General features: G+C 40.5%; 1 protein-coding gene across 1 annotated transcript; it reads right to left on the bottom strand.

Moving 5' to 3' along the window:
• Positions 1-382: 382 nt before the first annotated feature.
• Positions 383-15,616, bottom strand: DHDH (dihydrodiol dehydrogenase). The gene is made up of 7 exons (XM_026677461.2): positions 15,421-15,616; positions 12,770-12,881; positions 11,629-11,792; positions 4,210-4,462; positions 3,925-4,049; positions 2,052-2,202; positions 383-535 (listed from the first exon to the last, which is right to left on the bottom strand). Exons 1-7 carry the CDS (start codon positions 15,505-15,507, stop codon positions 423-425), a joined length of 1,005 nt encoding a protein of 334 aa, XP_026533246.1. The 5' UTR covers positions 15,508-15,616; the 3' UTR covers positions 383-422.
• Positions 15,617-15,836: the final 220 nt, after the last annotated feature.

Genomic DNA, 15,836 nt, shown 5'->3' with positions numbered 1-15,836 from the left:
CATTATGGAAGAATGTAGAAATCTTATATAAACTAATAAGTTGACATTCTTAACAGAAATCTTTCAAGAGTTAATGTAAAATATTGCCTACTCTTCAAATATTGCTTATTTCAATTATACAAGATTTAATCATCCCAAATCAAGCCATTGTAAGATGAAAGCCTCTTTATACAGTTTTGAACCCATTGTTCCCATACAGGCCCAATGCAAGTTGGTAGATTATGGCTCTCTTTAAAAGCAGGTCATTTAAAGGTCCTAGCTTGAAGCACACTTTCTGCCAACATTTTCATGGAGTTGATGCTTTTCAAAGGCCAAAACCAATCTTGCCTATTCTGAACCAGACGGTTTTAAATTAATTAATGCAACCATTGCGCAGAGACAATTTTTGGTAGAATTGAACATTTTATTAGGCGGTTTCAACATTACATATTATGGTCCTGTTCATAGACTACTCCCACCTGTTTTCGTGCTTCATCCATGATACAGACAATTCTTTCACTCTCTTCTAACGGCATGATAGGACTTTCCTTCAAACCTGTATGGAAGATACAAGCTGAATTAGCAATAAATAAATTAGACCCTGCACAAAGAAGAAACTTACGGTTTGCCTCATATTGCTGGACTCCTAACTGTCCTCAGCCTCTTTTGCATGGAAGCTATATGTTCTCTGTCCCTTTCCTAGAATTTAATTTTGGTGTGAAGATTAAAAGCTTTATCCTTTGCTTCAAATGGGAACATCTTAACTTATTAGCCACATGATCATTAGATCTTCATGTCAACCAATTTGAAATTGTCTTAGAAATCACTTTACAGTGGGCTTTTAGGAGCCAACTTAGACAGAAATTCAACAAATATAATATTCTATAGCAATATATCAATTGGAGGAAGACCGAATAATTCAATGCAAAATTATGGTCAAGACAGAAAAGAAAGTACCCCAAATGAGAAAGAAATACAGAAAAGTTGAGATGCCCCTGCTCAGGCTGTAGGTTTTAGTGAACAGATGCAGATAAACCTCTTCATGGTATGTATTTGGCAAAATTGAATCTGAAAAGGGGATAAATATTTTGCCAAGTCAGCTGTCAGTCATGAAGTTTGTTAAGTATTTGCCACCTATTTCATTGTGGGGCTAATGTGGGTGGCAAGTACAAGTAGTCTTGACTTATAACAGTTCTCTTAATGACTGTTCAAAGTTATAATGGCACTGACATTACTTCTTTTTCACACTTTCACAACTGTTGCAGAATCCCCACAGTCACATGATTCAGACACTTGGCAACTGACTCGTATTTATGACCGTTGCTGTATCCCGGGGTCATATGGTCATCTTTTGTGACCTAACAAGCAAAGCCAATGGGGAAGTCAGATTCACTTAACAACTGTGTTACTAACTTACCTGCAGCAATTCACTTAACTGTGGCAAGGAAGGTCATAAGTGGAGCAAAATCCACTTAACAAATGTCTCACTTAACATAAATTTTGGGCTTAATTGTCATAAGTCAAGGACTGCCTGTACTTAAAATACAGTAAAGGTGTTGAATTGTCCCTTCACAATCTCCAGACTTTTAATATTAAAAATTTCTAGAATGCAAGGAAATTTTCAAGTTAAATTTCTACAAGATAAGAATACGGAAAATTAACAAAAATAGATTAGCTCATTACAAGAAACTCTTGGAAGCAATTACTTGTGCCAAAGGAGATGTTGCAAAATATTGACTGAGAGAGTATATAAAGAATTTACTCGGAGCCCATAAAAGCAACTGTACTTAAATAGCATGCACCAAAATTTGCAGGAAGATATATTTTACATATTTCTTTATGTATGTACATCTTTACTGAGCTATTTGTAAACATCTACAATTTCACCAGATATGTCATAGCTGTTATAAGTGACAGCAGAGCTGATAGTGAAATAAGCCGGTTGTTAGAGATGCAGGGTTTTTTTAAAAAAGAGGAATGGATATGGATCAATCAAAGAAGAACTTCAGGGTTAAATAGACCTTCGTTCTCATCCAGGAGCAGTCAGGACCACCATCACCATCGCTAATTACCATTTTCCAGACACTCCCGGACGTGTTCAATCTGATACCGAAACCCAATATTATGCTTAAAGTAGAGGTGCTCAGGAGAAGGTGGCAACGGCCATTCCCAGCGGTTCCCTTTCAGAAACATAACTGTAGGGCTGTTCATGTTGTCTGGGATCTAGGAAGAAAAGCAGGATGGTCTTTCCTAATTGCAGAATTGAAATGTCACCTCTGCTCTGAAAATCTGCAGATGGTAGTAGCATTTACAACCCACCCTGCACCAACCAGAGGTTATTCAATATCCATTGTGTTTGTATTGCAATTTGAAACGCAAAGAGTAAAAAGCATTAAATCCATAATTATGCATATCCAACATAGTCAAATTAATTTATTAAGCTATAACACAAAAGTCATACAGCCCTACTAAGAATTGATGTGCTTAATTTATCCATTGGTTAACATGACTGTTAGTATGAGAAGTAGATACCTGATTGTTGGTTACTGGACTGCTGATACTCAGGATGTAACTGATGTTTTAGATACTCAGAGAATCTGGATCTTGAAGCAGTAATTTTTCTTTTACTGTATTTTAATTTACATCATAGAGTTAAACCAGTCAAGCCATATAAAGTCATAACTGGCAAGCTAAAATTGGCTATGTTCCCCAAACTCAGCAAGTTAAGCCAAGCAAAAAGCGCATCACGATAAAATGTGTGAAACTGCTAGTTGAAAATGGATAGCTTGCTAAAGTTATCACAATAACATTGCTGTAGATGGGCTAAAGATTTTCTCATGAATGAAGGCAAATATGAATGTCCCAGGGTAATGTTGCAAGATCCAATCCTGGTCAGTCACCAAGACCAGAGGTTTAGTCTTCTGACCATCCTCAGAGAAGTTCTCTACTGGGGTGTGTGCTTTGGACTATTCTATCTGTCAAAGTTATGTGGTTCCTTCCTAATGGTTGATGGTGTGTTAATGGCTAGCAATTGACTGTTGTTTCCTTGTGCTGCCAAGTCCTTGGCTCCTAAGCACCTTGTAAGCTGGTGGTAAATCAGCACTCCTGTTGATTGACAAGGGGGTCCATTTCCCAGGCTTCAGTCATTTCTCTTGATTATCTTTGTTACCTGCATGGCCAACAATTTTAGTAGCTGCGATATGGAATGTATGTCCTTGTTCATGAAGCTACTAATGAGATTTTCTGACTTCTACATCACACTCAGTGCCCAAGTTCCTATTTATTGCTCACACAGGATTCTTCTGCTCTCTCAAAAATTGAGGTGTCCTTGGTGAGCTTGGTTGTTTTCTGCAGATGTTTCATTACCCAAACTAGGTAACATCAATGTTGAAGCTTTCCCTGCATCTTGGGAAAATCACCTGGATTTCACCAGCCTTGTGCAATATGGACAAGACTGAACAGAATTTGTATGGGTCGTGGTAGATGCACAGATGCCCTCCGTAAATGAGGCAAAAATACTATCCCCGAATTGTGACTATGAGGCCAAAAAACACACCAACACACACCAAAAAAGTATCAAAATAGAGCCTGTAATGGTCATTTTGCTGATTTTCTGTCTGCGACACATGAACTAAAAAAAAAAATTGCAACTTGGATATACTTTTGTAGTCTTCCTATTAAAATTTCAGATTTCATATTCTATGGTTTGTATTTTACCCATGTTCCTTTCTACCGAAATACAATGTGAATGTGCTGTGAGAGTTTGTGTGTGTGCATGAGAGAGAGGGAGAGAGGGAGACCATCAATTACCCACTGCTTTTAAGTCACTCATCTGCCTGCACTCGGTTCTCAGTTGCATTCGGTCCCATCTCCACAGAAGCACTTGGAATCTGATTCTGGTGAAGGACGTCTTTGCTTCCACACTGTCCGTCCTTTAGCAAATACCTTGATGATGCCTTCAGTTCCTCCAATAGTTGCTTCTCCTGGCAAGTCAATCATCATGGTGGTGTTAAGAACAGCCTGACGATTCGCTGAATAGTTGAGGATGATGGAAACGGTTTCATCCACTCCTGAAAGGCACAGAAAAGGTTGCCTACCTAAGCCATCTTCCTCAAGCCCCCTGGACTAGACTTCCAAGGTCCCTTCCAACTCTGTTATTCTGATAACCTTAAGAACCCACCAAGCCACATTTAATTTAACTCCTTTACTGCAGCAGCAGCTCAGTTTTACCTGTTTTATTCAACAACCCTGAGGCCACAATCGATTGAGGCATTTCAGGCCCAAAAACCATAGAGGCAAACTGGATGCAGTAGCCGCCCAAATCCAGGATGACACCTCCACCTAGTTTCTTCTCTATCAACCTTGGAATGTCGTCCATCCGAACAGCCATTTGAGCTCGGAGCACTTTTAAATTCCCAAGAGATTTCTGACACAGTGTGTTGCGGATTTGTTCAGATACAGGGAAGAATCTGGTCCAGAAGCCCTTAAAAGAGAACAAGGCCTGTTAGATTGGATGGTATCCTTTACTTCAAGGAATGTAGCATTGGATACAGACCTCCTTTTTGTTATGTACCATATTTTGGAGTATAAGATGCTCCAAAGTATAAGATGCACCTAGCTTTTGGGGAGGAAAACAAGGGGAGGGGGGAAAATCAGCCTCTGCCTCCCAGCAATTTGCCTCCTTATAGCAAATAACAAACAGCCTGTTACAGCTTCAGCACAGTCTGATTAGCACATTAGCTGATTGTCGGTTGGGTCGGCCTCCTGACGATCAGCTGTTTCAGGCTGCAGGGATTGCCATGGCCTATTGCCGCCTCTGCGTGCCTCATTTCCAGCCTCTGCATCCCGTTTTCAGCCTCCATGTGTCCCGCTGCCTGGAAGGGGCCAAAAACAGGGTGCGTGGCGGCCAAAAATGGGATGCAGAGGTTAAAAATAGGCCATGCAGAGGCGGCAATAGGCAATGACAATCTCTGCAGCCTGAAACAGCTGATCATCAAGAGGCCGATCCAACTGACAATCAGCTACTTGTGCTAATCAGGTTGTGCTGAAACTGAAACAGGCTGTTTGCTGCAAGGAGGCAAATTGCTGGGAGGAAATGGCCAAAGGGTGGGGGCCGGTGGATGGGTGGCGCTTTGGCAACATTCACTGTATAAGATGCACAGATACTTTTTGGGGTGGAAAAAGTGCATCTTATACTCCGAAAAATACGGTGTGTGTGTGTCTGTCTGTATATGTATATGTATATGTATATGTATATGTATATGTATATGTGTTGTGGCTCCGATTCCTGGGCCTGCGTTGTTAGAGGAAGAGGACTCGGAAGATGAGGAGGAGGAATTGGGAATGCCTTCCTCCCCAGGACCTTCCTCTTCGGCAATGCCTTCCTCCCTGATAATACCTCAGGTTTCAGCAGATAACCGAGAGGGACAGCCTGAGACTAATCAGGAGGAGGAGGGCATATCGGAGCAGCCTCTGACAGGGAATCAAGTCGACGAATGTTGGTTTGATCCCAGGCAGCGTCGCAGGAAGAAGTGTGAGCTGCAACGTAGGAGGTGTGGGCAAATCAGAGAGTGAGCTGAGTTATTGAGACACAGCCCACAGGGGATAAAAGTGGGTGTGTTTTCTCTGGAAACTCTGTACGGGATAAGTTTTACTTTTCTGTCAGGCTTCAGTGTGTTTTGTTTCTTGTGGTCTGCGTTGGAAGCTTTAGTGATTAATTCTTCTGGTTATCTTGTCGGACTTGGCAGGCAGCGTTTGTTATCATGCCAAGAACATTGTCTGTATAAAGGAATTAACTCTGTAAATACTGAATCTTCTTGCCTGTCTGTATTTGTCGGGGTTTGGACTCTTCATCTTCCTTGGCAAGGTGAGACATAACATATATGTATATGTATATATATGTTGTGGCTCCGGGTTTGCATTCTGCTCCTGTGGCAGATATGAGTTCAAGTGATGAGGACATGGCAGCAAAATATGAGCCGGCATTGCTTAGTGATTGGGATAGTAACCAGGATGAGGAGATGGATGTAACAAGGGAAGATAGACCTGAATTAATAGAGTTGTCAGGACCTTCGACCTCCTCTGGGTCTTTATCTGAACAGCAGCCGGGAATGGCTGACAGGGAAGGCATGAGAGAGTTTTCTAGTGGAGATGACAATTTGGAAAACGTGTGGCGTGGCGTCAAAAATAGAAGGAGGCTCAGACGCCAATCTCAATTAGGGAGAAGGCGTAGAGCAAGTAACTAATTAGGAAATTAACACGATCCATAAGTGGATAAAAGGACACGGCTGGGCTGATGGAATTCGCCAGAAGCAAAGTGTCTAAATGGAGTGAAGATATGCAATAAACTCTCTGAGGCTTGTGAATTACTGCTACGCCAAGATTGCCGGACAGAGTATGGATTTATTGCTGCGTTTTGGAATTACTCCAGCGGTTCTCTTGTGGGAGTTTTTTTTTTATTTGAACTAATTCTGAAATGGCTGCTTTTTGTTTTGCTTGCCTGCAATGAAAGGGGAGACATAACATATATATATATGTATGGTATTCAGCTTTGTTCGGGTATTTTCCCACATCATTGTAGTTGTGCTTTTAAAGTTGTAGCAATGTTTTGGCAGAATCTCATCTGCCATCATCAGGCTTCTGTATTGTGTTCATCTGTGAATACAGAAGCCTGATGATGGCAGATGAGATTCTGCCAAACGCTGCTACAACTTTTAAAAGCACAACTACAATGACGTGGAAAATACCCAACAAATACCATATGAATACCATACATGTAAGTACCTGTGAAAACTTAAGAAAACACACACACACACACACACACACACACACACACACACATATATATATATATATATATATATATATATATATATATATATATATATATATATACACACACACACACACACACACACATATCTAGAAACTTGGTTTACTTGGATATATCTATCTATCATGTCCAAGTAAACGAAGTTTCTAGTCCTTGGGGAGTGCTAAGACCAAGCAGAACTTTGATCCCATCAGATGCAAAACTTCAGTGATGTACAGGTGGTCCTTGACTTACAACCGTTTGTTTAGTGACCATTCAAAGTAACAATAGCACTTTAAAAAAGTGACTATAGCCAGTCCTCACACTTACAACTACCCCAGCATCCCTATGTTCACATGATCAAAATTTAGGCACTTGGCAACTGGCCTATCCTGGACTCATGTGACTGCCATTTGTAACCTTCCCAGACACCTTTTGACAAGCAAAGTCAATAGAGTAAGCTGGATTTGCTTAATGACTGTATGATTCACTTATCAATGGCAAAAAAGTTCGTAAAATTGTGTGCAACTTATTTGTAAACTACCTTACATAGCAACAGAAATTCTGGTCCCAATTGTGGTTATAACTTGAGCACTACCTGTAAAGCTCTTCTGTGTTCTGCAGAGGGGAATGACTTCTATTTAATATTTCTTAAAAATGAAAAAAAGATAGGCTAAGAAACCCTAAATTAAAAAGTCAGAGTACGCTGTCACAGGGCTGGGATTCTTATTACAGGTGTTGACTTATGATTGCAACTGAGCCCAAAATTTCTGTTGTTAAGTGAGACAGTTTTAAGTGAGTTTTGCCCCATTTTATGACCTTTCTTGACATAGTTATTAAATGAATCACTCCAGTTGTTAAATTAGTAACCTGGTTGTTAAGTGAATCTGACTTCCCCATTGAATTTGCTTGTCAAAAGGTCACAAAAGATGATCATGTGACCCCTCAGGACACTGCAACTGTCATAAATATAAGTCAGTTACCAAGCATCTGAATTTTGATCACACAACCATGCAATTGTTGCAATGGTCATAAGTGTGGAAAACGGTCATAAGTTACTTTCTCCAGTGCTGTTGTAACTTTGAACGATCATTAAAGAACTGTTGTAAGTTGAGGACTACCTGTACTTGATCTTTATGCATTTCTCAGCCTAATTACCCTGCAGGGTTGTTAAAAGGATAAAAGAAGATATGGGCTTGTCATTGAATTTTCTAGATCGCTTCCAGTGGAAAGATACTCGTAGATGCTCTATAATTGTCAAGAAGCTTTCCTAACATACTGATAGAATCTCCCTTCTCGTAACTCAGGGGTGTCAAACTCAAGGCCTGCGAGCTGGATCCGGCCTGCAGGATGCTTAGATCTGGCCCGCGGGGTTGCCTTGGAAATAGCGAAGGACAGGCCTGTCTCTGCCAGCAAAAATGGAGCTCAGGAGGGCCATGCGCACACACACATCCCTGCCCAAGCTCCATTTTCACTGGCAGAGTGCTTGCAAAACAAACCACTAGCAAAAGTGGATTCCCCCCCCCAGCCCTGCCTGGGCCACCACAGGTACCCCTAGCCATGCCCACCCAGCCCCTTGAGGTCAAAAACAGCCTTGATGCGGCCCTCAATGAAATCAAGTTTGACACCCCTTCTGTAACTTAAGATTATTATTTTGTATCCCATTCTCTTGGCAATAAAGAAGATCTCCATCCTGGTTAGTATTTAAGTGCTGTTAATATTTGTTCCTCATGTGTCTTTTTGTAAGGCTAATTTCCCTCAGTCTCCCTTCATGATCTCCAGGGAACATAAGGGGAAAAAAAATCCCCACAGTAATTCAAACCAAATAAATCAACCGCATTACAAGCTTGATTTATGTTCATTTGCATTATTTAATCAGGTTGCAGGAGATTTAGATCATGGTTTCTCAACCTTGGCAACTTGAAGAGGTGGCAAGGATTTCATCTCCCAGCCCTCCCCACACACACAACAGGAACTGGATCAGCTTAAGATAATGCGCCTCCACAATCGAAAAGAGGTGGGGGTTAGCCACGTGGGGTTGGAGAATTGCAGCCCAGATAGGTAAACAGGCATGTTTGCTGCCCTGAAAGTCACTTATAAAACCTGTTGGATTTCACACTGTACATGCCATTCTTGGAAAGCCTCAAGCATTGACTAGTTTCTCTCATAAGTTTGCCAATCTCCTGCCAGCTTGGTTAGGATTTTTTGGGTCTGTGTATAATGCTGAGAATGATCAAAGTATTAAAGATTTTCTCCTGAGTCAGAAAGAGGGAAAAAGATCTAAGACTCCCTTATTGCTGATCATGGGAGCTTTAGACCAAGGTAGAAGGAAAAGTGAGATGCTGATGCAGTTTTTATGTGAGTTAGGAAAGCTTCCTTTGTAAACGGCCCTTAATTGGAGAAAACCGGATTATGTGGGATAGTGCTTACGAATTAGAATTAGGAGCAGGGAGATGCAGGCAACCTTTTTCTGATTCTGTCCTCCTCTCTGACTATCTTGAGATGCATCCACATTTTAATCTTCTGTTTTTCATCACTGAATTAATTATCTTTCTCTGCTTTTTAATTTTGATGCAGGCCACTGATTATATGCATGATAGCCCATCCTTAAATTAAAACTAGTGTTGAAGGAAACTCTCCAGAGTGCCAAGCTTACTAACAAAAGAAAACAAACAAAATTATTACCTATGACGGCACAGGTAGTTCTTGACTTACAACAGTTTATTTAGTGACCATTGAAAGTTACAACATGGCTGAAAGAAGTGACTTACGACCATTTTTCATACGACCGTTGCAGCATCCCCATAGTCATGTGATCAAAATTCAGATAGTTGGAAACTGGCCCATGTGCAGAAATGTGTTGCACAGCAACAGAAATTTTGGGCTCACAATTCAAGGACTACCTGTATTTATGAAACTACAGAACTTGAAAAGTAATAATCCCCATTTTTAAAAGGGAGATGAAGAGTCTGAAAATTATGTTAGGTGTAGTACTATCCCAAAAATGGATTTAGATCACATGAAAAAAGAATTGCTTACTTCTTTGGTGAAAAAAAAAATCAAAAGTTTACAAAAGTTTACAAATTTACAGTATAGCAACAATAATTTGCTATAGATGGATGGATATAGATTTTTATTCTAGTATTATATGGAGAATCTGTTAAGATTATCCCGTGCCTATAAAATCCACAGTTCTTGATATCTTGAATCTAACTATCATGGATGTAGCCAAGAAGAACCTGCAACTCTGTGTTAATCATAATCATAATGATAATCCTGCCAATACTGGGCCAAAATATGAGGATAGTAGAACAAGGCCAAATCAGATGCTTAATATTACACCTTACATTTCCAGTAACAAGGCAATCATAACCAATTCCCCCACCCCCTTGCCACCATGATTCAAATACATAACAGGTAGTCCTTGACTTATACCACAATTGAGCCCAAAAGTTCTGTTGCTAAGTGAGATAGTTGTTAAGTGAATTTTGCCCCATTTTCCAGTCTTTCTTGTTAAGTGGATCATTGCAGTTGTTAAGTTAGTAATGAGGATGTTAAGCAAGTCTGGCTTCCCTATTGACTTTGCTTGTTGGAAGTTGCAAAAGGTGATCACTTGGCCCTGGGACCCTGCAAACATCATAAAGATGAGTTAGTTGCCAAGAGGTAGGGAACAGCGACTGAGGAGCACAGAAGTTTTGAAACACAGAAATGTATCAAATTATAGATAGAGCTCACTTTATTTTATTGTTCATTTCAGTACTCATGTTTAATTTCGATACAGGTAATCCTCGAGAAACAAACACAACTGCGCCCAAAATTTCTGTTGTTAAGTGAGAACATGTGTTAAATGAGTTTTGCCCCATTTTATTATCTTTCTTGCCAAAGTTGTTATGTGAATCACTGCAGTTATGGTTGTTAAGTGAATCTGGCTTCCCCATTGGCTTTGCTTGTCAGGAGGTCAAAAGGATGATCATGTGACCCTGGGACACAGCAAGTGTCATAAATATGAGTCAGTTTCAAGCATCCGAATTTTGATCACGTGACCATAGAGATGTTGCAACAGTCTTAAGTGTGCAAAATGGTCGTAAGTAAATATTTTCAGTGCTGTTGTAACTTCGGTCACTAAATGAATTGTTGTAAATCAAGGACTACCTGTATTTTACATATGCGCTTTCAAAATTTAATATAATGCATGTTTAGGTTTATAAAATAAGCTGAATAGTTTCTTGGTGTGAACCCAAAGACATACAGTAAAATCTCTCCTGTTCTCGCAACTGTTTTCAGTGATTTATGCAGCAACAAAACAAGCCTTCTAAAATTGGGGCAGGGAAGGAAGTTGGATGACTGGCACTAAGAATAATATATCCATCCCCAATTGTTCTCTATCTAAATATAATAGAGTATGATTTCCAATTTATAGCTAGTGGTTTTTTTTAAAGCTTAGTTTTTCTACAGTCATAAAGTGGCAAAAAAGTACTTGAGTACATTCCTCAAAAAAGTCTAGACTTTTTGTGCACCTCTGATGGCTTCTAAGCTATCGTGTGAGTTCACACCACATGCTAAAAATGAATTTCAAAGAAACCCCGTATGAGTATAGCACAATGTGTGAATCCAACCAGAGCTTGATTCAAAGGTGGTATTCAGCAGGTTCTGACGAGTTCTGGAGAACCGGTAGCGGAAATTTTGAGTAGTTTGGAGAACCGGCAAATACCACCTCTGGCTGGAGATTTCACAGTATCCTTCCCCTGCCATGCCCACCAAGCCATGCCCACAAAACCGGTACTAAAAAAATTTGAATTCCACCACTGGCTTGATTCTTAAAAAGTTACGTTCCCTACCTCCATGAGGAAGACATCATTCTCCCGAGCTGTTCGTATCATCTCCCGTACTTCATGGGCATTCATGCCCATGGGTTTTTCACAGAGAACGTTCTTCTTAGCGCGGAGGAAAAGGGTGGTTTGACCAAGATGCTGGGTGTTGAGAGAACCCACATAGATCACATCTGGAGTGGGGAGCAGAAGTCATCTCAGCAAATGAACAGAAAATGAAAGAGAAGTAGAGGAGGAGACCAGGATTTCACTGTAGTCTAGGAATCTTCTTATGTGCTTTCTCTCTCTCTCTCTCTCTTCCACCCTCCCTCCCTCCTTCCCTTCCTTCCATCCTTCCTTGAGCCTCCACAGAGAGAGTCCAAATACAGATAGTCCTCGACCTATGATCACAATTAAACTCCAAATTTATGAGACATTTGGTAAGTGAGTTTTGCCCCATTTTACAACCTTTCTTGCCACAGTTAAGTGCTTTCATTCATATTTTATCTCTTGAATAACTCGGAGATTAGACAAGTTTTTCAATCATAGCAACTTGAAGATGTATGGACTTCAAAAGTCTCAGAATTCCCAGCCAGCATGCTGGAAGTTGAAGACCACACATCTTCAAGTTGTCATGGTTGACAAACATTGAGTTAGACCAAGGGTCTTCAAACTTGGCAAGTTTGTAGACTTCAATTCCCAGAATTCCTGAGTTAACATGACTGGAGGAGGAATTTTGGGAGTTGAAGTCCATAAGTCTTAAAGTTGCCAAGTTTGGATATCCTTGAGTTAGACAAACATCTGACATAACCCTGTAATCCCTTAATTCAGAATAGAGTTGGGTGACTTGATGGAGCTGAGTATTTACTGGCTGGATGCCCTCCTTGACACCATGTGGAGTTCACAGCATTTTTTTTTTCTTTGCACCTTAAGAGTGAAACATCTGCTGCTACCTAGGATTGAACTCTCAACCTTCTGAGTCGGAGGTGAATGTCTTCACCATTAGGCCACCAAGCTGCTTAAACATCTGGCATATGTCTTCCTAAACTGATTCCTCTTAATTTCAAGTCTAAATCCCCTCAGGAGAGAGTATTTCAGTTGCTGTCTACCACAACCCTGCCCTACTCATTTTGGAACTGATTTTCTGTCCCCAAGGTCCCTTTCAGCTCACCCACTTCAGGATCCTTTGCAAGTTCCTCATAAGAGCCATAGGCTCTGCAAATGCCATGGAGTCTGGCATATTCCTGGGCACGCTCGAGTTTGCTAGAAGCAATAGCAACTATCTGGAAAAGAAGACGAAGCAGCCAAATTAAATGAAGTTGGACATTGTGGGTTTTTTTGTTTTTACCCAAAATTAGCCCTCCCAGTACTCAGGGAAGGGATTAAGGACGATGAATTTTCAATTCATCCTTGCACTTGATCAAAAGGGAATATGCATCATAGGAACTGTTAGTTCCATTATGATAGAAAGGTAGGAACAGCCATTGAGGAGCACAAAAGTTTGGAAGCACAGAAGTGTATCAAATTATAGATATAGCTCATTTTATTTTATTTTTCATTTCAGTATTTGTGGTTGATTGCAGTACAGGTAATTCTCGAGTAACAACCACAACTGAGTCCAAAATTTCTGGTGCAAAGTGAGACATTTGTTAAATGAGTTTTGCCCCATTTTATGACTTTTCTTGCCACAGTTGTTAAGTGAATCACTGCAGTTATTAAATTAGTAACATGGCTGTTAAGTGAATGGCTTCCCCTTGATTTTGCTTGTCAAGAGGTCAAAAAAGATGACCCTGGCACACTGTAAACATAAATATGAGTCAGTTGCCAAGCATCTGAATTTTGATCATATGACTCTGAAGAAGCTACAACAGTCATATATGTGAAAAATGGTCATTACTTTTTTCAGTGCCGTTGTAACTTTGAATGGTCACTAAATGAACTGTTGTAAGCTGAGGACTACCTGTATTTAGTTAAAGGTAATCCTGCACTTGAATAGTTCATTTAAGCAATCCCAACCATACCATTCATTTTGCTCTTCCTGCTGGAGTCAATCAGAAGTGGTCCAAACTATATAGATGGTCTTGCTGCAACCAAATTAGTTAACTCATTTTTCCCCTTGGGGTGCAAGGAGAAGAATCTGGGGTGGTGAATCAATTTGTTTTGTTTTTCTTAGAGGATGACTGAGATAGGAGTGGTACAATAGCTTGATAATTAGCACTGTCTCGGTTTTTTTTATTTTTTATTTTAATGAGATTCCTAACTGATCTTGAAAGTGATAAGGTTATCTCTTGCTAGCTCTCCAGAGGAAAGAGAAGCATTAGAATAGTTTCTCAGAAAGAGTGAATGACTGTAATAGGATGAGAAATTTTAGCTAATGTTAGCATAGTCCAAAGTGATATCTTGGAATACTGTCTTAATTGATTGCTGAGGGGAGTTTTGACATAATTATGTACTGATTTGTTTTAATTCAAAGTAATGAAAGGCCAGGAGGCAACATGGTATTGCACTGGAGATATGAAGACCATTGACTTCCATCCCTACCTTCTTTAAGTAAGTTGCTTCCCATCAGTCTATAATCCCCAAGAATGCTAGGCTTGGATAGGTTTGGTTTTGGAGGAAGGGAGTGGCACCCCAACCATACAAGTTTTTAAAATTTGTTCTCTCAATAATTTCTAGATTTCTGCAAACCTGAAGAGGATTTCTGGATGGAGCCGTGGTGGTGTGGTGGTTAGAATGCAGTATTGCATACTAATTCTGCTGACTGCCAGGTGCCAGCAGTTTGGCAGTTTGAGTCTCACCGGCTCAAGCTTGACGCAGCCTTCCATCCTTCCGAGATCGGTAAAATGAGGAGCCAAATTGTTGGTGGCAATATGCAGATGCTGTAAATCGCATACAGAGAGCTGGAAAGCACTATGAAGAAGTATATAAGTCTAAATGCTATTACTAAGTGCTATTTGGGCAATGTCAACTGTAGCAGATTTGCTCCTGGATGGACCAATGAATAGCTGAATTTCAGAGCTGAGGAAACCCAGCTATTCTTTTGGCATGTTCAATCAGGACAACACATTGGCCCTATTCTAGGTGTATCATACTGTACACACACATATGAGTCTCTTAAGGAGATGCAGAAAATAGCTAATATACAAATACTGATGTAGGAGGCCAGTGATATCCCTTAAGAGTAATTAGGAGACAGTCCAGTGGTAGTTGACTCCTGGTTGTTGATTCTGTGTGGGAAGCAGGAATATGACATTGAAAAATGGAAATGTGGGAGGCTTATATAAAATCAGCACACCAATCTTATTTATGCAGTCCGACAACCCTGGTTGGATACTGCAATCCCAGGTTTCAGGCAAGGCTCCTCCCATGCTTGCTGTAAGAACCCAGAGATTGAATTTGGGACTTTTTAAATGGAAACTACAGTACGTCCTACTAAACAAGTACAACCTTTTCACTCAGCAAAGCCTTGATACTAAATTCAGCTATTTATCTAGTTTGCAGCAGTCTACTTTAGCTAACAGAGGCTCTCTATTCTTCAAGAAAGGTCTTCTTTATTTCCTGTTACCAGCAATTGAGCCTAAGTCCTTGTTTATAAAAACAAAACAAAAACAGATTTTCCTTGGCAGAGCTACAGATACTTAAAAAAATATATCCTGCAGCCCCAAGTTATAGTGTTTTTTTTTTAAAAAAAAAGCTTTTCTGGCTACATTTTGAACATCAGGCAACTTTTTAAGGTGCACCAGCTTTTTCAGAAGAAAACCAACCATCTCCCCATACCAGCACACTCTCACACTCTCACACATTCTCAGCAGGTGATACAACCTTGTGATCTGCTGGCAGGGTTTTCAAGGCCACAATGAAGTCGTGGGAAATCTTCCCAGCAGAGCAGATTCCCCAGCAGAGAGGCATGGAAGATTTTGGGTGTCTTGATAGCTGACAAAACTGAGGTGTTTCTATTCTGCCTTTCCCTCCTCTGTATGAAGAATCTGAATCGGCAGCTGCCTACATTTAGGAACCTGTGACTTGAAAAGAGGGCAGGGTAGCTCTGGGGCTGGGAGACGCCCTGCGTGGCTGCTTCTCTCTGTGTTTGGGGTGGAGTACCAAACCTGAATTTTCAGGGACAATGTGTACATGGCAAAAATAGGAACCCATACTTGAGTGAATTAAACTCATGGACCATTTAGCTAAGAACTGCCTGCCCGCCTGCCCGCCCTGAATTTCAGAGTGCTGGAAGATGA

This window comes from Notechis scutatus, chromosome Z (genome assembly GCF_049901735.1).
Source record: "Notechis scutatus isolate UNSWTSFEM ecotype Mainland chromosome Z, rNotScu1.2, whole genome shotgun sequence".
Classification (NCBI taxonomy): domain Eukaryota; kingdom Metazoa; phylum Chordata; class Lepidosauria; order Squamata; family Elapidae; genus Notechis; species Notechis scutatus.
The sequence above is the reverse complement of the archived record's forward strand: the minus strand, read 5'-3'. Positions and strand labels throughout refer to the sequence as shown.

Excerpts from the sequence above, each read along its gene's own strand:
- DHDH (XM_026677461.2), bottom strand. The coding sequence starts at position 15,507 with ATGCCTCTCTGCTGGGGAATCTGCTCTGCTGGGAAGATTTCCCACGAC. Across the intron at positions 12,882-15,420 it reads CCCTGCCAGCAGATCACAAG|ATAGTTGCTATTGCTTCTAG; the intron begins GTTGTATCACCT and ends CTTCTTTTCCAG. Across the intron at positions 11,793-12,769 it reads TGCAAAGGATCCTGAAGTGG|ATGTGATCTATGTGGGTTCT; the intron begins GTGAGCTGAAAG and ends TCCCCACTCCAG.